The following is a 22,037-nucleotide window of genomic DNA, read 5'->3' on the forward strand; positions in this document are numbered from 1 at the left end:
ATGTTAATAAAAATATTGACTGAAAAGACGTGTACATTCATTTTCAGCAGTCCTAGCCCTTCCTATAGTGAAAACAGTTTCTAAGTAGAACGAAATAACACTTAGGTTCATTTTCAGGGATACATTCCAAATACATTGAAAACTGGATTTAGACTTAAAAACATCCTCGCAACCTTAAGGATGGTTGAAGCACCCCCGAACCCATATACAAGTCCTGGTGATCTGGGCATATACTGGGTAACTACTAACTTAGGGACCCCTGACTGTTTCTGGGATACACATATCCCTATGTCCCCATTTACCTTTCTGGTCTGTGTTGAAGCAGGGAAACCTGGTGGTGAGTCGCGTAACTGTTTTCAAGGGAGGATTTTGACCGGGGTGGTGTATCTATATGTCCTCGGGAATCTGACCTGATTCCCGGATACATTTTTGGGGTGGCCAGCAACCTAGACACAATCTGACAACACTTTTACCGCAAACCCCCCCTTGAAACTCATAGCCTCTCAATCTCCACTGGTTATCACCCCTGGATAGGTAAAACACACAAATTCTTTATTGTCATACAATCACATCCATTTTATGTACAACAAACAGGTCCAAGAGCTGACACTCTAAACCCCACAATATGGCTCAGAGGTAACCAGCCGGGCATAATACCTTTATTGATGGCCTGGTTACCCCCTCACCGACACAGATGTCACCAACGCGAAGTCACAGCGTCAAATGATGTCATAATGTTGTGTTACCAAGGCAACGTGAGGACGTGCGACGTCACTTTGGTGATGTCTGCGGCATCATTTGATGCTGCGATTCGGAAAGAGGAGGGGGGCGGAAGGTAAGGAGGCGGCCGCAACAGCTGTGTCTTGGGGCTGTCTCTAGTTCTTCTTGAGGAAGGTCTCTGCCAGAGGAAAAAAAACATTGAGTGTATATAATACATTTAGATTTTTTTAGCAAATCCTATGAGGGACACTATTTCTTTATATATGTATACTGTAGTGCCGACGAGTATTCTAAAACCAATCTGGGGCAATCACCAACAAGAACCAGGTACATACTGGGTACATGCTGAAAACATGCTGGGTACATGCTGCAACATTTCTGCAGACAGACTAAAGGCCCATCGAATTAACAGCGGGGGTCCCTGGCAGTCCCATTCAAACTGAATGGGACTGCCAGGGACCCCTGCTGTGTTAATCCTATGGGCCATTAGTCTCTGCAGAAATGTCACTGAAATGTTTGCAGCATGTACCCAGCATGTACCTGGATCTTGTTGGTTATAGCCCCAGATTTTCCAAGCCAAGTTTAAGGCAAGTGTTAGAATACTCGTCGGCGCACCTGTATATGTAACAGGTGTTCCCCCACCCTAAGGGAGATTTCACTGTTACCTGTACTCTCGCTGTGCTGTACCTGTGAGGCTTACAGTATTGCTGAGTGTCCGACGATGTTAGTGGGGAAGACAGGACAGGCTTTAAGGATATTCTCAGCTCTTTCTGGGTGCAGCGCCTCCATTTCCAGCAGGCCCCAGCAGAGCTGGGTGCAGTTCCTGCAGGAAAATATCTTGCACTCCCCCTGATAAACTGCAGTCACAGGCAGGTGTATAAAAACAGCAACTGGTCTTTATTGAGTACAGCAGTACACAATCAACAATGCATTTCCACTGGTCCCTGGAATCAACTCCCAGGGCTTGAGGCCCCAAAGGTCTATCCTTTGCTCCCCTATTTCCTAGTGGAGTAAGGGGTAACAGCTCCCTCTCCCCTGCAGGAGGGGATAGAACAACGACCCTATCCCTTGAGGGGAGAGGGTAGAACTGACTAACTGACAACTCACAACCAGAGATGGGTCCAGAGGCACTTACCAACAGGATGGTCCTCACAGGGGTAAAGGGAAGCCCGTAACCCACTGCATACACCAGCAATGGAAACCAAGGTGCAAATTACAGAGAGTCCTAGCAAGAGCAATGAAAAAACTCCCCTCTTCACTGCACCGCGGCTGTGCAACAACCTCTTTCGCGATCAGACACAGCAACGTGATGAGGTCAGTGTCTCTTAGAATAAAACCCTATGCATTTCGTCACTACCATGTGACTTCATCAGGCAGTCATGTAGTCACATGGTAGTGACAAAACACATAGGGTTTTGTTCTAAGAGACACGGACATCATCACGTTGCTGTATCAGATCGCGAGTGTTAGGGGCTTTCCATTACACATGCGAGGACCATCCTTGTGGTCAGTGCCTCTGGACCCATCTCTGGTTGTGTATATATATGGATGTTTACCTGGTTTTCCCGTGAAGCAGTCCCCTGATGTCCAGATGATGCTGGCTTGTGATTATATCACACCAAAATACTATTAATTATTCAATGTTTATGAGTACATTTAGTACTACTAATTTTTATATTAAATGTTCACATTTTTATGTGCTATGGAATGTACGCTTTCTTTTTTCCCCTCCTATGGACAAACACAGCATGTTGTAACAGTCAAAGGTAAATATATTGAACAGGTAATGGACCAGAACACCTGAAGAAATATATAAATCATTTATTAACCAAAATCGACGTTTCTCAAGACATCTCTCTCTCTCTCTCTCTCTCTCTCTGTTCAGTCGAGTACAACTCTCGGACACTCTATGCATCAGTGTGCTCCATGTCTTCCGATCTCTCACGGCTTCTATATAGTCCTTCACCAATGAAGGCAGCCTACATAACAGTGCCCTACCCTGCAAGTAGTTTCCGTTTGTTTGTTACCGATAGGGTGATACTGGCTGATCTAACTAGTCGAATAAACATTAACATGGACACACTTAAAATATCAGTCAATATTTGCCAAGATTTACAAAGAATTCTCAAGAACATGACTTCCAAGATAGAAAAAAATTGCAAATACCAGGTGTTTCTTTTATTTGTCATTGAAGTGGCTACTGTAAAAATCAAGGGTGTGGAACAACTACCCAATTATGTCCCAAAAATACTGTGACATTAAAAATTAAGGACAGATATAATCTCATATGAGCTCTCCCCACCATGATACTTATATTATTTGCTTTTCTCATGATTAAAATGTGGACTAAGCTTATTTTTTTTTCTTTATCTGTTTTTCAGCCAAGCCAAAGGTGTACCAAGGTGTTAGAGTTAAGATCACTGTTAAAGAATTGTTGCAACAGAGGAGGGCGCTTCAAGCAGAAAAAAATGCTTCAGTAAGAACCTTTATCCAATTCTCTTGTGTTTGTGGAAGAGCAAAGAGACCATTTCTAGGTGTTGAAATATACCATTGAGAAACAACTAACATTTACAGTGCAACACACACACACTACTGTTTGTTTTCTCACCTATCTTATACTGTGCCAGATATATGTACTGTAATTATGAATAGTTCAGGTTACTGTACACTATTAAAAGAAAGGAACTTTATATATGTGTGTGCGTTAGTATTTACAAATGCACAACTGTATATCTATTTTCGTTCTGTATATAGTATATATATTTTAGCAAACCTAATCAAATGATAGATAATGTGAATATATATATATATATATATATATATATATATATATATATATATATATATATATTTATATATATATATATATATATATATATATATATATGGGAAAACAAGAAGAGAAGAAAGCGCCCGATCCTTGTATATGATAAGATACAAGATTTAATTTTCCCAATAAAACTCCAACAAATGCAAACTCACAAACATAGAAAATAATCAGGCATGTAATGAGTAATACTCGTTCACCAGATGCTGGAATCTGCTGCTCCGCTCACACGTCCTGCTCCCACGTGTTGTATGGTCACCTCTGAGCTACCGTCCAGCAGTAGCCCCAGGGAGTACACAGCTTCTCCTGTTGTCAACCGGGAACCAAACTGTAGTGAACAGAGGTTCCGGATAGGAGGAAAGGAGATGGTAGGACCATGGGAAACAAATCGTCAGCACATCAACGTGGGGCAACGTCCCAGAGTCCCAAAGTCAGCGCGTCAGCGCGGGGCAGCGTCCCAGAGTCTTAATGAGAGTCCCAGATAGAAATGGGTCTGGTGCAATGACCGTCACTAGTTTAACTAGTATCCCTTGCGTGTGAGCGGAGCAGCAGATTCCAGCGTCTGGTGAACGAGTATTACTCATTACATGCCTGATTATTTTCTATGTTTGTGAGTTTGCATTTGTTGGAGTTTTATTGGGAAAATTAAATCTTGTATCTTATCATATTACACTAGGATCGGGCGCTTTCTTCTCTTCTCGTTTTCCTAGATCCATTGGGAGGTCGCTGTTCCATTCAGAAGGCTGCCAGTATCCTATATAGAGGGCCATTATCCATTTTTTCCATCGTAACAGGACTACATCTATATGGTTACTTTTTGGACTCTATTTTTATATTTTTTTATTTTTTCCTAATATCCCTTAATGTCCACTCATCCATTTCTATTTTTTCAATTTATGCATGTTTATTTGTTCTAATTAGAATTGTTTTTAGTCACTGGTAACACTAGTTCATGTTATATGATTTATTTGTTATTTTTGTGGTATAATATTGCTAGAGCATCATTTTCTGGTATATATTAGTATTCTTTATATTTATTTGAGATCATAGTATAGTTTTTTATACACTATTGCAGTAGATACCAAGAGGCGCAGTCTTTTTTTGTCTGTATATATATATATATATTCTATATCTATTTTTCTTATTTCTGACAGATATATATATATGATATATATATATATATAGCCCTGCGGTTCCTGAGGCCCCGCGCTGCTCCCCACAGCAATGAAGCTGATTGCCGGGGGAGAGCACGGGACCACTGCAACTGTCTCATACCTTGTCCGACGGCATCTCCTACGTCAGGGTCCCATTAACATTACGCCGGGACGTCAAATGGTGTCGTGTTGCCATGGCAACATGATGTTGTGATCTTGTGTTTTCGTTGCCATGGCAATATGGTGCCAGCACTATGGTTGGAGAAGGCGATGCTGCACCGGGCAAGATAAGAGGTCCCACAAAGCCACTGCACCAAGACTGGCGACAATCCTAGCCGGCCTCTGCCCACCACCCTTTTTTTTACAGCATGGGAATCGGGGGGGGGGGGAGGGGTTGGGGGGCACGGGGTTCTCCGGAGCTGAGCCAAACTATGTTTAACTCCTGAAACCAAACCAGCTCACCAAGATACTGACAGATGAAGTTACTGCTGTTACTTCCTGCTTTTAAAAAAGATGTAACTGGCCGGCAAATAGGAACCCACAACTGATGACTTTGCTGCATTCTATTGGCCCACGGGAGATATGTTGCAAGATATGTCGGCCATTTTAGTTCCCCTGGGGGAATTTTAAGACCAGTATCTTCCCTGGTAGGTATCACCGGAATCAGGAGGACCCCGGAGCTGAGAATAACGTGGTTCAGCTCCGGGGGACCCCACAGTTCCCATGCTGTAATAAAAAGGGGGTAAACAATTAAAAAAATTGCTGCTTTAATGCTGGGATTTAGTTCTAGGGGTTCCTTGTCATACATTGGTAATATATATGCAGTTAGCAGGGGTTAAATAATACCGTATGTCCAAATAATATAAATTCTTGGCTCAAAAGTGTAAATAAAATGATATACGTATTTAAAAGTAATATAGGAATGATTATTGATATAGCATTAATTATATTTTCATGATTCTTCATTCGAATGTATTTGTCACACATTTAAACACAGGGCCTGCACGCAATTGTAACTATTTAAATAAATGTAATTCATTTCATTTTTAACCATTGAGGTGCCAAGTGGCGTTTTAACTCCTCCTCAGCCCTGAAGGTTAAAGACAACATTCCAAAGTGGATATATAATGTATTCCAGTTCAATGCAGAGTGTCGAATCTTGAACACGTGGTCAAATATTATAGAAAATGTGCATTTTTATTAACATGTTAGCACAGAGCAAGGTTGTCTTGGTATCATGTCTGCAGAGCAATATCAGTGCTGGGAAGGGGTTGGACTTGGAATTGAGTCTTTGAAGTTGCAATCCCACAAAGTCAGAAATAAAATAACCTTTGTAAAGAATGTTACTGTTATTTTTTTACACAAATCTAACCACACTAATAGCAATATATTGCTACTTTAATTTATTTTAAAGTGAATTACACATAACATTTCTTATGACCTCTGAATGGAGAAGTGTTTGTCAGTCAAGTGTTTTCTTTTACCTTTATCCCACTCTATCCTTATCAGAGAGTCAACAAAGATTAAGTGAGACGTGGATTTGCCTGTGCAAACTCTTGCAGAACACACAGTGACATCAGACACAAGGGAGCAGCTCAGCATGTTTACAAACTGACTTTACAAATTACTTAGAAAACGGTCAGATTTGGGTAAAAAATAAAGCATCAATCACGTAGATGTGACACCCGGAAACATGTCACTGTCATTAGTAGGGGCAATCCCTTACACAGATCAGTCCCCATTAAGAAGTGATATTGGCAGATAGCCTAAAATAGCTGAGAATATTTCATTTTCTAGCACAGGGGTGCACAAAGTTTTGACCTTGCGCCCCACCTGCCTTCTCACCTCCCGGCTCACGCCCCCCCCCCCCCCCTGCAAGGCTCCGGCGTCAAATGACGTTGCATGGTCATTTGATGTCACGTGACCCCGCGGGGTCATTTGATGCCAGTTACGGTGATGTGTCGCAGAAGATCAGGTAGGAGAAGCTGCAGAGGCGTCGTGCGGTCCCCCCGGCACTTAATTTAAGTGTCTTGTGGGAGAGTGCGGGACCTCTGTAGCCACAGCGCCCCCCTGTAAATTCTCCCGCCCCCCACTTTGCGCACCCCTGTTCTAGCACACAATATTTTGTATTACGTACTAAAATAGCGAACGTTGCATCACTACTGTCTGTTCATGAATTAACATATTTGTGAGTGGCAATAATAGAGAGGGCTTTTTTCAGTGTATGTGTGTATATATATATATATATATATATATATATATATATATATATATATATATATATTGTATATAGCAAATGGAAATATTACGGTGTGCTCATTTGCATGTCTTTGACAGGTCTGCCACCCTGCCTTTCACCATTATCGCCCAGCATACAGTGCTTCCACTGCAGCAAGGGATTCTGGGAAATGGCATGCAAATGAGCACACAGTGCCACCTTTTGCTTCAAATTCATTTTGCATGGACCTCTATAAGCTTATGCTTGCTGCATTGCACTGCTTTCCAGCCCAGCCTGGGTTAAGATGCATAGCCAGTAAACCTACCCACAAACAACTGTTTCTACCTTTTGGGTCTCAACAGTGTGAGGCTGGTTATATATACACACTCGGATTATTCTTAGTAAGCTATACATAATTGTATTACAACTTGTATGCAAAAATAAACATAGCACAAACATGACCAACGTTTCGGTCCTCGTGGGACCTTCCTCAGGGTTGTGCTTGAGACTAATGGCCAGTGGATCCCTTAAATACCCCCATATCCCCACCAAAATGACTCAACCAGAGTAGCTGATTGGCCGTGCATCAAGTCCCATGATCAGACCCAAAGTCGCTGATGTCGCACAATGCCCGTCATCAGCACAGCTACATGATCCACAGGGATCAGAGTTATGTATGTAATACCATCAGGCCGCCACTGAGTTGTGTATGCAGTACCATCAGGCCGCCACTGCGACGGAAGAAAGCGTCCTCTGTAACCATGGTGCCGTGCTGCTGGAGACCGTGACGACGGGCATTGTGCGACATTTGCGACATTGGGTCTGATCATGGTTCTTGATGCACGGCCAATCAGCTACTCTGGTTGAGTCATTTTGGTGGGGGTATGGGGGTATTTAAGGGATCCACTGCACCACCCTGAGGAAGGTCCCACGAGGACCGAAACGTTGGTCATGTTTGTGCTATGTTTATTTTTTAATACAAGTTTTCTTACTTACCTTTGAGTGCTGTCTTGTGTCTGCTCCTGCTGGAGTCTCTCTCTCTCTCTCTCTCTCTCGTTATATAAACACGTTATTTAAATACCTACATTACATGTTGTTCTGTAGATGATATTTAACATGTCTACAACAACTTAAAATGGTGACAAAAATAAAGAAATTCAAAAGAATACATTCAATTAAAAAAAAAAAGTCTTCTTGGAAGGGATATATAGCCAGAAGTATTTGCATTGGGAGCTGGCAGGTACTGTAAATCATTAGAACTTCCTGGTTCGTGACTTTGAGCAGCTGGGAGATTGAACAGCCTCGCCCATCCAGTGACTGTAACCAGTAGCTGGAACACTCCTTCTGGTTTCCCTGTTTACACCCTGCACTGCCTACTGGTCCCTTTAAACATTAACCCCATACAGTGCTGGAGTAGCTGTCCAACTCTAAACTTCTGTGGCTTTAGCAATTTCATGTAAAATAACTTGATAACAGATAAATTAGTTCTGTATGTCAAATGATCTCTTATTTTTTTATTTCTTATAACACATATATATATATATATACGTGTGTGTGTGTATATATACACACACACGTGCATACACACACACACACACACACACATACACACACACACACACACAATTATATTAATAATAATAACAATAATATTTTCCTTAGCTATACTAGAATTGTTAATTATCTTTGTTATATTGTTGCCATACACAGTAATTCACAGAACTGCCTGTCTCCAAGCAATTCTGTAGCATGAAGAGAATCTGAATTTATGTACACCTCACATTAATAAAAATAACTACAGCAAACATGTTTGCAAGAACGATCCATATATATGTGTGTGTGTGTGTGTGTGTGTGTGTGTGTATGTATGTATATATATATACTATGTGTATGTATATATATATATATATATATATATATATATATATATATATATATATATATATATATATATATATACTATGTGTATGTATATATATATATATATATATATATATATATATATATATATATATATACATACACATAGTAAAACAAAGTACCTGTACATTTAAATGGAATGATGCAATTAAGTATTTCTTAGCTGTCAGAATGAGATGTTGCAATGCAAAAAAAGCTAACTTCTCTATAAATTATGTTTTTGCATATTTATTTTAGTGATGGAGATAAATGTACTGACTGAGGTACATCCCATGCAGAAACAAACAAGTTATTAAGATATAGATACAATTCACGAGGTTGCAAGCAAGTTATATAAAAAGTATCTTTTTAGCAATAGGCAAGTATTCACATTCACTTCAGTGTAACCTTAAGGTATGAATACAGTAGACTTACCTGTCTGTGCTTCTTGGAATTAATGCATTGACTTGGTTTCACTTTCCTTAAAAAAAAAAAAAAGCCTCTACATTTTGATAACACTTGTTTACAAACAACAAATAAAAACCCTCTTGTATTTTTATTTTTTGGCAGGAATCCCAAGAAAGCAGAATGCAGTCTTCTGATCCATTCCCTTCTTGTTCAGGTTGGTGTTAAAGAGCATCACTACATAAAGCACAGTGAATTCTTCATACAAGCATGTCTCAAAGCTTATAACCTCAACTTAAGATCCACTCAAGTATTACTCCAACCAATCAGAACTTGAAAAAGGCAAATGCAGATGAGAGCACCAGGATAACCATTTAAGGGGTTGTTTTTTTAGACCCCAATTTTGCATATTTTGATCTTCTTGCCTAAGCAAAGTATTTAGAAGATGGAACACATATTCCAAGTTTAAAATGAGTAGACAGATTTCTTTGTTTTAAAATAAAACAGATTTGGTTCCTGCTTTATTCCTGTTATCTCTCTCTCCCCCCCCCCTCTTGTTCATAGTACAGCCTTTTTTATGTCTTAAGACAGTGATAATTGTTTTGCTGATCTTCTGTTATCTAGTAGATAAGGTCGTTTGAGTTTTACTGTGGATAATAGAAACTCAATTGAACATTTCCTAAACTGTATAAAACCCCAAATGATCAGATTATTTAATTCATTTGGTCTTTTGAGAAACATGTTCATGAAAACTACTTCTTACAATTCTTCATTTTACAAAATTAACATGTTAGATAAATGGGGTGATCTTTTCCCTTGATATCTTTTCCAACCCCCTTTATCTTTGTAACCCTGGAAGTACAATAACCTTTAATTTAATATTAAAGTTTAAAACATCACCTCTGTTGAAATTATATGGATAATCTAATAATTCAAGCAGTTTATTTTTTAGGGATTACATCTACAATTATTCCTCTCTGAAATTGCAGATATGTTACATTCTCCAAAAACTTGCAATTTTAAATTGCTTATGATTTTGAAATTACTGATACATAGAAATTCAAAACTGGGAAATCTATAATCCAACCAAAAAAAAACAAAAAACCCCAACTGAAATGTATAATGTATTTTATTACAGAAACATTGAGCTGTTGATTTCAGCTGTTTTGACATTTGTCCACAAGATATAAAGTCTCTGCTGGTGTTGTTGAAAGCAAACAAGCTTATGCAAACTAAAGATATTTGAGAGTGTTTATATTCCACTGTCTCAGCACTGCTACATCCAGTTTGATATGCAAATATAGAATTGTACTCACTGAATTTAACCATGGTCTTCTGTGTTAATTATAGGGACTTATATGGATTGTGAGCCTATGTCATCTACACCAAGCTGCCACCAGACCAAGCAATTCCCAAGTTATATAGCCCATGAAGAAAGTCTTAGTTTGGTGGATCAGTTGTTCCTGGATGCCTACCTTCAACCAGATCCAATTACAGACACCACCCTCAACATCTTGCAGAATCCATCTTTCTGTTCGCCAGAAGACAACATCCAGTCAGCTCCTATCTTCTTCAACCAGAGCATGGTAAAGTGCATCACCTTTCCCCACTCCTTAGTTATAACTTGATGTTAATTATAACAAAACATGGTAGGCATATTTCACAATCTGGAGAACAACGCCAGAAGCATCAGATAATCATTAAAGACCCAGTCAGCATATACAGTACTGTATATATGGAGATTACAGTGTCCCAGACGCTTATTTAACTGTTGCAAAGTAATAGGTTGAATCTTTGGGGAACAGATATGAAGGTGAACAAACTGAGTTAGTATTGGGAAATGCAGATATTAGAAGATGATTTTAAGTTCCCTCATTGTTAGCACATTTAAAGTCACAAAATCAAGTAAAATTTGCATTGAATATAAAAAAGATATCTTATAGTGCAAAAAAAGGAAGATAAATATATATCTACATATAGTACACATCTATCGATATTTATATAGAGATAGATGTTTCCTTTATATAGCTGCATGTGTATATTTATTTTTATGTAAATATGTATTCTACTATATACCTTTCATGTTTGTTGAGATATGAAGAAAAAAAAACATATATATATATATATATATATACACTATACATATATATTTATATACAGTATATATAGTAAATACATCCCTCTCTCCTTTAATTAATGTCCTTTTGTAAATGTTGGCGTTTATACAGTGTATCAAAGTCTCCTGGCTGCAGAACTGGGACAAAGCCAGGAATTGCAAAAGGTTCATTCGATTTAGGGGTCTCTACTTCTTTTTGCGTCACTGGGGGACTGGTCACGAACAAGTGATCAGTTCTCCATGTAGACAAGTGGGTGCAATCCTGGAACACGTCCTGACCCTGAGGGTGAATAGATCAAATATATTATATCTTTAGTTATGTAGCATCCACCGTGTACTCAGCACTTTACGAAAGAGCCAAAAAACAGTACAGTGAATTATAATACAATTAGTGTAACAAAGTAAAACATCAGGAAAGGGAATTTCTGCCCTAAGGAGCTTACAATCTAAGTGGAATGTGGGGAGACTTATAGAGACTGCAGGTGATGTGGCTGACACCTTCTAAAATAAATCCGACAAGTACTGAAGACGAGTATTTTTAATCTCATATTTGAAACTAAAGGTGTAGCCCCATTTCCCTATGCCTAAGGAAACTACGCGGGCAACTATGCGTGCTGCTGTACCTATTGCTAAGCCTCCGCCTCTGGGAGCCTGGGGTGAGCTCTTTCTCCTTGCAGTGCTGCGCCTCCACCTATGAGGGATCCCGGCGTTGGTGGGATAACCCCTCACAGTAACCAATACACAGTAATGAGTAATACACCACACAATGTATGTAACTAAGGTTTACTGTACACACATACCAACACATATAACAACTGTACCCACAGTTTAACCCCAGTGACCCAACTCTTTCTTAGTGGTTCCCCCAAAGTACTGAGGGTGCTGTGGCACCAATAGCCCTAGTGTCCTGTCCCAGCAATTCCCACCAAAATATGAGGTAGTGCTACCACCTGTGGATGTAGGTGCACATTAGGTACCTGCCTCAGGATTCCAGTACCCAGGTGCTACTTGGCGTAGTGAGTTGGAGCGGGTCCCACACAGCGGGGCGTCCAACGTAAATCCCCTCACACCTTTGAGTCCTGGATGATGTCTGTCCTGTAGGCTTGCACATGTGGTGGAGTCTCCATCCGGAGGAACTCCATGCTGTCTGGCGTCCTGCTCATCTGCAGCCTAACACTAAAGGGAATCACTGAGCTAGAGCAGACCCTACAACACTCCTCTACTGTGCCGGGGAAGCTAACTGGGGCCTGCGGGGACGTCTGGCCTAGCCCAGGGGCTAACAAACTTCCTGGACACTACCTCCTTCCTTGCTGCCTACATCAGGACTGCCTCGAAGGCTTTCCGTGCACGGAGGATATCCTCTTCCTCCTTTCTGCATGAATCCCATTGGCTGGGACGGCCCCACGTGGGCAGTCCCTCCCTCTTGGGATTCTGGGACATGTAGTTCCGCTATACTCTATCCGGATCCATTTTAAGATGGCTGCCACCTCCTCCACTGCGCATGAGCGCCTCGCCACTGTGCGCATGCACGACTTGCAAAATGGCCACCCTCACTCTCCCGATTGCGCAGAGCTCAGGGCAATAGCTGGGCAGCTCCCCAGCACTGGAGGCAGGGTAAGGGGACTCGGCTACAAAGGGTTTATACAATCTTCACCTAATCTTGTACATGATAAGACTATTTGTGAACTCTTGTGGGATGCTCTGGGGAAATGTGAGAAAATATTTCTTCATGGATAGGGTAGTGGATTAGTGGATTAGCCTCCCAGCAGGAGCGATGAAGGGTGATTATAGTAAGGGACCAAAACTGGTTAGGATAGACAAAAATTCTAAATATGAAATATAAATTAGAATCTAATAAGATCACAGGATTCCTAATGTATAGTTAACAAATCTATCGGAGGCTCAACTGAGACAATTTTAAGTAAGCTAATAATATATTGCAGACAAAGCAGTGTGTTGCTGTAATAATGTAATCTGTGATAGTATACAAATTATATAGTTCGGGGGATTAACAATCTTGTTATGCTGCTGACAGTTTTTCTTGCCTTATTTATGCTTCTATACCTACTTTTGCAAAACATGACTGTGCAAGGTAAATGGGGGTATTTATAATGACAGCTGCCAACGTGTTTTCCACCCTAGAATTAAGTGGTTCAAAATAAATATCGGTACTGTGCCTGATTACAATAATTTATTCACAAATCTCTGTTGATATTATTTTAAAATACCCATTAAACATTTTGCTGTATATATAGTAATTGAGAGGCAAATTGGTGATCTTTGTATAAGATAAGAAATAAATGACACAGAACGCTTGTAAAAAAAACACATTATTTTTCACAGGAAACAATAGTTAATATTTCTAAAAAAAACAAATCACGCTCTTGTTTAGGTGTTTATTTATTGATATATGTTTTTGGGGCCGGTACTGTAAGTGGAACTTGCCCATTAAATACATTTCCAAGTGAGCAATGTATCAACCTTGATTTGAGCTTAATATTGTCTGTAACAGAGATTGTAACATCTCCAAATGGTACCTGTACAAAATGGAGGGGGCAGGTAGCGCATAGGTAACAATGCTGTCACCAGGAAGTTGATAGCGTAGGTTGAACTTGATGGACGTATGTCTTTTTTCAACCTCATCTACTATGTAACTACTATGTCTTTAACTGTGCTCTATTGACTCTTTTTATATTTAACATGGGGTAAAGTATTCAGCTAATTTGCTCCTGTTTTACGCTTCCCTTTTAATGTTTAAAGTACATACAGTCAAACTTAAAGGGACTTTAATACATAGCCCCCCTAATCGGGGGTTTGTACCATGGCTATGAAGTACTACAACTTTTATACTTACAAACCAGTGGTATCTCTACAGTATATTTACAAATGTACAGTGAAGTTTGGTTTTCTAAGGGTTTATTTTAGAAAAAAAAAAATCTAAATTTCTATTTTTATAGCATTACGTTGTATGGGTATTTAAAAATAATATCAAGGGAGATTGTAAAACAATTTCTTTAAATCTGTCACAGTACCACTACTTATTTTAAGCCACTTAAACCACTGCTGAAGTGTCTTAAGCCCTAGAATTGCATCAATATAAATTTTCCCATTTACCTTGCACAGTCATGGTTTGCAAAAGTCTGTACAGAAGCATAAATAAGTCAAGAATGACTGTCAGCAGCATAAAAAAGTATCATTAATCCCTAGAAAACTATCACAGGTTACATTATTACAGCAGCACAAAGTCTGTCTGCGATATATTAATAGCTCACATAAAATAATGACATAGTTACATAGTAATCTCCGTTGACCCTTCTGGAAATGTGTTAGATTCCCATTATGAAACCTCAGACCCTATTAGATCCTTGGCTTGCATTTTTATATCCCCTTGTATATCCCCAAACTGCTTTAAATTCCCTTACTGTATTTGTTTTCACTGCTGGGAGGCTACGCCATGAAGCCACCACCCTTTCTATAATGAAGACCTTGCTCACATTTCCTCTGGCAATTTCTTTCTCAACGTCAGCGCACAACGTCTTGTTCTAACACTTCTCTTTCTCTGAAATATGCTTCCCCCCTGCACCTTGTTGAAACCCGTAATGTGTTTGAATATTTCTATCATATCCCAGCCCCCTCTCCCTTCTCTCCTCCAGGCTGTACATGTTCAGGTCCTTCAGTCCTTCATGATAACAAGTTGTATGATGTAGATCACCATATTCTTAGCTCTCCTTTACTCAGTGTGTTTTTTTTCCACAAATGTTGCAGACTCCAGAATCACCTTCAGATTCATCGGACATTTCCAATTCATTTGAATATTCTCCAACTCATCAAGGGATTCCCTGTGCCCCGCAGAGCTTCAGTTCACTGTCTCAGCAGGAACCCAGGAGCTGCGCTTTTGCAGATATGGAACATTATTATCAACAACAGAACAGTTCCACTGTGTGCTACGGTGTATATTGCGGCTCAACAGAGCATCAGGAGGCAATAAAGATGCCAGATCCTTTTTCTTACCCCAACTCAGACTATATGGAATATATTCCATCATCCACTGTGACGGAGGAATTCTTCAGAAGGGAGATGAATAATTATGACATCTGTTACAGCTAATGAAAAATGTGTTCTCTGTGCGGTGTATTCTATAAGCTGTGAGATCGCGTTTCAGTGGCTTTCCATGCAAGATCTCCGAAACACCAATCTTGCAGTTTACACAACAAGCCGATATGCAATAGAATCCAGTAGCTTCCAGGCAATAATTATTACAGCGAACCTACAGTATAACTTGATAGAGGTGCAGTTCCCCCCGAAATTACCTTGAAAGTGAGCTCAATGTTATATCCTTAAAGTGCAATCCCATGTATCTGGCCAGAAAACAACCTTATGTAACAGTCTAAGTGGCTTCACAAAAACAACACTAACCATGCTTAAAGCAAATGTTTAGTTGATTCAATCTCTTAGGGATCTTTGAATGGGGAAGTTTTTGTCAATTAAGTATTTTCTCTATTATTAGCTCACCCCATCCTTGTCAGAGAGCCGGCTCTGGCCTCTGCAGACTTTTGTTGGACATCTGACACAAGAGAGAAGCCAGAGGAAATCAACCCCCTCCGAAGTCTCAGCTCACAATGTTTACAAACAACATTTCAAATAATGGTGTCAGATTTGGGTAAAAAATGCATCAATCAACAAGATGTTACCCCATAAACATGTCACATGTCACTTTGGCCCTAGGAAGGATGACCCCTTTAAAGCAGATCACATTTCTCCCCAGCTGTCTTTGAATACACATGAAAATAAAATCATAAGGCCTACAACCTGCAGTATAGTGTTCACATGGCCACTCCTCCTGTTTATACTTAGTTGCTTCAACCCACCACAGTGCTGCTTTCCATGCAAGCTTCAGAGGACCTTTTCAGTGAAGCTGACATCATGAGCTGCTCAGAAAAGATGAATTGAATTCCAATTATGTCACTTATTAGGAAGATCTCAGCAGCCCTTTTAATGTAGGTTTGGGGCTAGGAATAAAATCTGCAGTTGAAAAAAAAAATAAGGCGAGCTGTAAAAAAAAAACCCCAGTCAGCTGAAATGAGACACCCTATTGTACAGCATAGTCAAAAAATCTTCACAAAATACAAAAATATAAATGTGCAGGGGAAACTTCGTCTTTAAACCACTGTATATATCAGTTTATACATTTGGTTTCTAATCAGGATACACACATACAGGTGTAGAAGACGTTATTACCCTCATTAATGTGAGATAACGCACACAATTACACATTAAATAATGTGTTATCTTCTTAATCATTGTTTTCAATAGCACTGCTGTTAAATAACCCATTGCATTAAAGGGTGCAGTAATGTCTGCTACATCTGTCACATCAATCACTCTCATAGTTGGCTTTCTTCCTTTATACATGTTGTTTTTATACGTGATTTGTAGTTAAACTGAATTGGAAAACATATTTTCTATGAATGATGAACAAAACTGCCTTTTGTAAGAAATAAATATTTTTTGTAACATAAAGGGTTATCAGAGCATTTTCTTTTGGTCCATACTGTGAATATCCTTATCTGTTGGTTCAAAAACCTGAAATGCTTCGCTAACAATGAAATAAACGTTGCTGAAGAGGTTTTCAATACTCATGTTGGTTTTATTATGCTGGAGACATGTAATCACAATGTTTCAGGACTCTCATCATCAGGTTGTAAATAATAAAAGTGCTCATAGCACAACAATATTTCTATAAATACTCCATTGCAAAATATGTCACTGGCGCATTGTACAAAAGGACACCATGGCAGGACATCTCTTTCAACAGAAGCTGCAGTACTGGTTGTATTCAAAGGGACAAAAAATATTAGAGACCATCTAGTAAAAGGGATGTATTAATCAAGTAGAAGAAACAATTCCTTATTACGCCTAAAAAAGTCACATATCCGTGTTTACATTGTGGCTGCTGTACTAGTGTGATTAAAGGGGATACTTTTAACCAGGTTTGAGTATTAAACTCAAAGATTTTGGAACATGGAACAGATTTTGGAAGATGCGACACACCATATACTGTGTATGCCTTAAAATGCTCTTGTGGCTTAATGTATGTAGGATAAACATCTACTGTAGATCTTTGAAGGTTTGTTTGTAGGAACACAAGGGGGACATATGACATAATAGGGAGGAATCAACCATGGCAAGACACTTCAGTGCTCATAGACATAATGTCTCTCAATTGAGATTCTTAATTCTAGAACATTATTTATTTATTATTTATTTATTTATAAAATATTTTACCAGGAAGTAATACATTGAGAGTTACCTCTCGTTTTCAAGTATGTCCTGGGCACAGAGTAAAAGAAATAGTACATGGTTACAAGTACAGTTACATAAATGAACAGGGTATACATTATATACAAGACATTGCATGCACAGTTAAAGATAATTTATATTATGGGCGAATGAAATAGTTACAGACCAGATTAAAATGTGTGACAGCCTTAGATTTGAAAGAACTTAAACTGGTGGTGGATGTAAGAGTCTCTAGTAGGTTGTTCCAGTTTTGGGGTGCACGGTAAGAGAAGGAGGAGCGGCCGGATACTTTGTTGAGCCTTGGGACCATGAACAGTCTTTTGGAGTCTGATCTCAGGTGATAGGTGCTGCATGTGGTAGGGGTGAGGATCTTGTTCAGGTAGCTGGGTAGCTTGCCCATAAAGAATTTGAAGGCAAGACAGGAAAGGTGAACTTTGCGCCTTGACTCGAGTGATGACCAATCTAGTTCTTTGAGCATTTCGCAGTGATGTGTGTTGTAGTTGCATTGGAGAACAAAATGACAAATTGAATTGTAGAGGGTGTTAAGTTTGCTAAGGTTGGTTTGAGGTGCCGAGCCATATACTATGTCTCCATAGTCAATAATTGGCATTAGCATCTGCTGTGCGATACGTTTTCTGACCAGGAGACTTAGGGAGGATTTGTTCCTGTAAAGTCCCCCCAGTTTTGCATAGGTCTTTGTTGTCAGGGTATCAATGTGCATCCCGAATGTTAAGTGGGAGTCAAACCATATGCCCAGGTATTTAAAACTAGTAACAGGAGTTAGGGGGGTGTTAGTGTTGGTTCTAATCTGGAGCTCAGTCGCTGGAAGCTTTAAAAATTTAGTCTTGGTCCCAAACACCATTGTTACAGTCTTGTCAGTGTTTAAAAACAGTTTGTTTTGGGAAATCCAGTTTTCGAGTCTGAAAAAGTCAGACTGAAGTATGTGTTGAAGGTTAGAGAGGCTATGGCTGTGTGCATATAGGATTGTGTCAGCTGCATACATGTGTATTGAGGCTTCCTGACAAGCTGTGGGAAGATCATTGATGAACACTGAGAAGAGTAGGGGCCCCAGAACAGAGCCTTGCGGGACGCCACAGGTGATATCCAGGGGGTTAGAGTTAGAGCCAGAGGTGGACACATGTTGGGATCTACCTGATAGGTAGGACTGAAACCAGTTTAAAGCATGCTTCCCTATTCCAGAGCTCTGGAGTTTGTTAAGCAGGATAGCATGATCAACAGTATCAAAAACCTTTGCAAAATCTAGGAATACTGCACCAGTGAGTTGACCCCGTTCCATTCCACACTGAATTTCATTGCAAATTTTTAGCAGGGTAGTTACGGTAGAATGTTTGGGGTGAAAGCCAGATTGGAATTGGCTAGGGAAATTTGTCTTGTTATAGTAATCGCTTAATTGGGAGTGGATACATTTTTCCATGGCTTTGGATAGGATTGGGAGAAGGGAGATTGGTTTGTAGTTTGAGACAGTGTTTTTGTCCCCACTTTTGAAGAGTGGGACAACTCTGGCAGCTTTCCAGGTCTTAGGGATATGGCCTGCAGACAGGATAGAGTTGACTATGGAAGCAATTGGTTTGGCAATTGCTGGGGCACCAAGTCTTAGGAACCTAGATTGTAGTAAGTCAGGTCCACATTGGCTGCTTAGTTTTAATTTGAGAAGCGCTTGTGTAATCTCCTCTTCGGATACTGGGCCAAATTGAAAATTGTGAGCAGTGTTGGGAGGGGGTCGGGCTATAGGGTTACTTGGAAGAAGGAACAGAGGGCACAACGGGTTTTAGCAAATGAAAACTCATTTATTGAGCCAACAGTGTTGGCTCAATAAATGAGTTTTCATTTGCTAAAACCCGTTGTGCCCTCTGTTCCTTCTTCCATGTATCCAGGACTGACTGCAGGCTGTCGTTCTAAACTTTGGAGCACCGGTAATTGTATCATTTTTTCTTTTGAGGTGTGCAGCACTCCTCTCTATTATCTGGGCTATAGGGGTACTCCCAGGATGAGCTTCATGTTTGTGGTTTGGGCTGCGTTTCACTAATAATTTAGTAGCACACCCCACAAAGTAATCATTGAATGCATTTGCAATGTCGGTGGGGTTTGTCAGAGTAATATCGCCCTTGGTGATATTACTTGGGTATTGATGGTTAGAAGGCTGGAATATGTTGTTAATAAGCTTCCAGAAGTTAGCTGGCTTTGATGTGTTCTGGAGGAGATTGTCAGAGTAATATTGTGCTTTTGCATGCCTTGTTTGCCTTGTGCACATGTTCCGCATGCATCTGTATTGATTGAGATTCTTAGTAGTGTCAGTTATTTTGTGGCTTTTCCACAAGGCATCCCTGAACTGGTAGAGTGCTATAAGGTCAGGTGTAACCCATGGAAGGTGGGCACCCCGTACCCTTATTCTGCATAGTGGAGCATGGGTATCACAGAGTTTTATGAACTCGGATTGAAAATAGTCGAGCGCAGAATCAGGGTCAGGAATTAAATCGATTCTGTGCCAAGGGCAGTTGGTAAGGTCAGCCAGAAACTGTTGTAGGTTAAAGTTTCTAAATGTTCTAGTGAGGAGAACTTTAGGGCTTGATTGGGGCGGTTAATTTTCCTTACACAGTATACTATTGCATGGTCACTGAAAATGTCAGGAAGGATGCCAGAGGATTGGATTCTGCTGGGATTTGAGGAGAGAATCCAGTGAAGCAAGGAATGGTTGTGCGATTTCAGGTTTGTTCATGTGGGTTGGGAAATGAGTTGCGATAGGTTAAGCGACTTGATTTGTGTGTGGATTTTGTGGTTTTTAGGGTCAAGCCAATTGAGGTTGAAATCCCCAAGAACTAGCAGCTTACTCTTCTCATTCAGAGAGGAAATGGAGCCAAGAAACTGGGTGATATCAGTCAGAGATTGTAGAGGGGCTTTAGGGGGGCGGTAGATGCCAGCAATCAGGCGGGATTAGAGAAGGGGAGGCAGATTCTGCCAACTAGGATTTCAAAAGAGGTTGGTCTTGGGGGGCAATTTAACAGTGTAAATGGTAAGGTGTCTGCAATATAAAATAACACCCCTCCTCCTCTCTTTGACCTATCTCTCCTAAAAATGGAGTATCCCTGAATGGCAATATGTGCATCAGGAGTTTTAGGGGTTAGCCATGTTTCTGTAAGAACATGTGAGGGAGCTACCAAGGGGTGAAGACCGAAGGTAAGAACGCTGTGCAGAGAGGTGTGGTAGATTTATACATTGGGGACAGTGCACACAAATCTCATGAATGTGAACAATAACTTTGACTATTTTTTATAACTGACTTTCTTCACAGGGTGTTATGTTGAAGGCTAGGTCATTCACAGCACCTTTGCTTTATCAATAGGCGTAGCCATGTGCACGCCCCCTCTAGCCCTGTTTTTACAGTACATTACTCAGCATTATGATAGTACCAGATCCATAAGGTTGGCTATCTTAGCATTGGGAGTGGGACTACCAGGATTGACAGTACTATTGCTTTATCATATCACCGTCTAACTGCGTTGTCCATTGATATGTGTACATTTTTACATTTGTACTTTGGCTCCCCTCCTTGTTATGGCCTCTCACAATGAGATTGTTAATGGGTGGTAGTTCACATTTGATTCCCCCTATTATTTGGACATTATATGTAACTTGGTATTACATGTTTTGTTATTTAAGAAATGTTTAAATTACACACTTTACATTTGAATTAAGATAGTGGTACATTGGGACACCATATCCCATTGCTTGTATTCCTTTATGCAACCAATTAGTCTGAATTCCTGCTAATCTCTTTGCTAATACCTCTGCACATCTTCAGATTTTTTTTTTCATCTTCTGTTAAGTTGTTATCACTTGAATGGATTGCACATTATTTCATCTTGCTTCATCTACCCCACACATTTAGTCCCATGGCTAATGGTACAATACCATTTTACTTTGATTATCCTTTTTGATTGCTAGCGTGATTGCTCCACAGGTTACCATCTGAGGTATTTTGGGAATAACCATTTAGGAGACTTCATCTAGGATTGCTTTTTCCGATTGACTTATTCCCTATGGCTACGTGTAAGGTCATGTTGATCTTGTCTCTGTGTGTTATAATTAGAGATATATGTTCTAAGACATATGTTTATTATTCAGACCCTTTTTTATATATCCTTGTTAGAGAATATTTTGGGACTGTTTTGTGTATAGCCCTGGGAATATATTGCAACAGCTTTATTTCTCCTGCCAAGGTATTTATAACAGCACTGATGTCTGTAGCAGGAATTCATGTAAGTATCATATGGTCCTGATAGTAGATTGATACAAATACACTGTTTTGAATATATTTGATTAGGGTGCTATGTTTTCTAATATCGATTAAACAGATTTAATTTATTATTTTCTTTGTGT

General features: G+C 39.8%; 1 protein-coding gene and 1 long non-coding RNA gene across 2 annotated transcripts; one reads left to right on the forward strand and one right to left on the reverse strand.

The window, feature by feature from the left end:
- Positions 1 to 531: 531 nt before the first annotated feature.
- Positions 532 to 9,672, reverse strand: LOC142497071 (uncharacterized). The gene is made up of 2 exons (XR_012802174.1): positions 9,254 to 9,672; positions 532 to 898 (listed from the first exon to the last, which is right to left on the reverse strand). It is a non-coding gene; the product is annotated as an uncharacterized LOC142497071 (long non-coding RNA).
- POU2AF3 (POU class 2 homeobox associating factor 3) lies at positions 9,395 to 16,820 on the forward strand. The gene is made up of 3 exons (XM_075604370.1): positions 9,395 to 9,440; positions 10,574 to 10,809; positions 15,105 to 16,820. The coding sequence occupies exons 1-3, from the start codon at positions 9,407 to 9,409 to the stop codon at positions 15,444 to 15,446; spliced, it is 612 nt and encodes a 203-aa protein (XP_075460485.1). The 5' UTR covers positions 9,395 to 9,406; the 3' UTR covers positions 15,447 to 16,820.
- Positions 16,821 to 22,037: the final 5,217 nt, after the last annotated feature.

The sequence above is a fragment of the Ascaphus truei genome, chromosome 6, assembly GCF_040206685.1.
Source record: "Ascaphus truei isolate aAscTru1 chromosome 6, aAscTru1.hap1, whole genome shotgun sequence".
Lineage (NCBI taxonomy): Eukaryota > Metazoa > Chordata > Amphibia > Anura > Ascaphidae > Ascaphus > Ascaphus truei.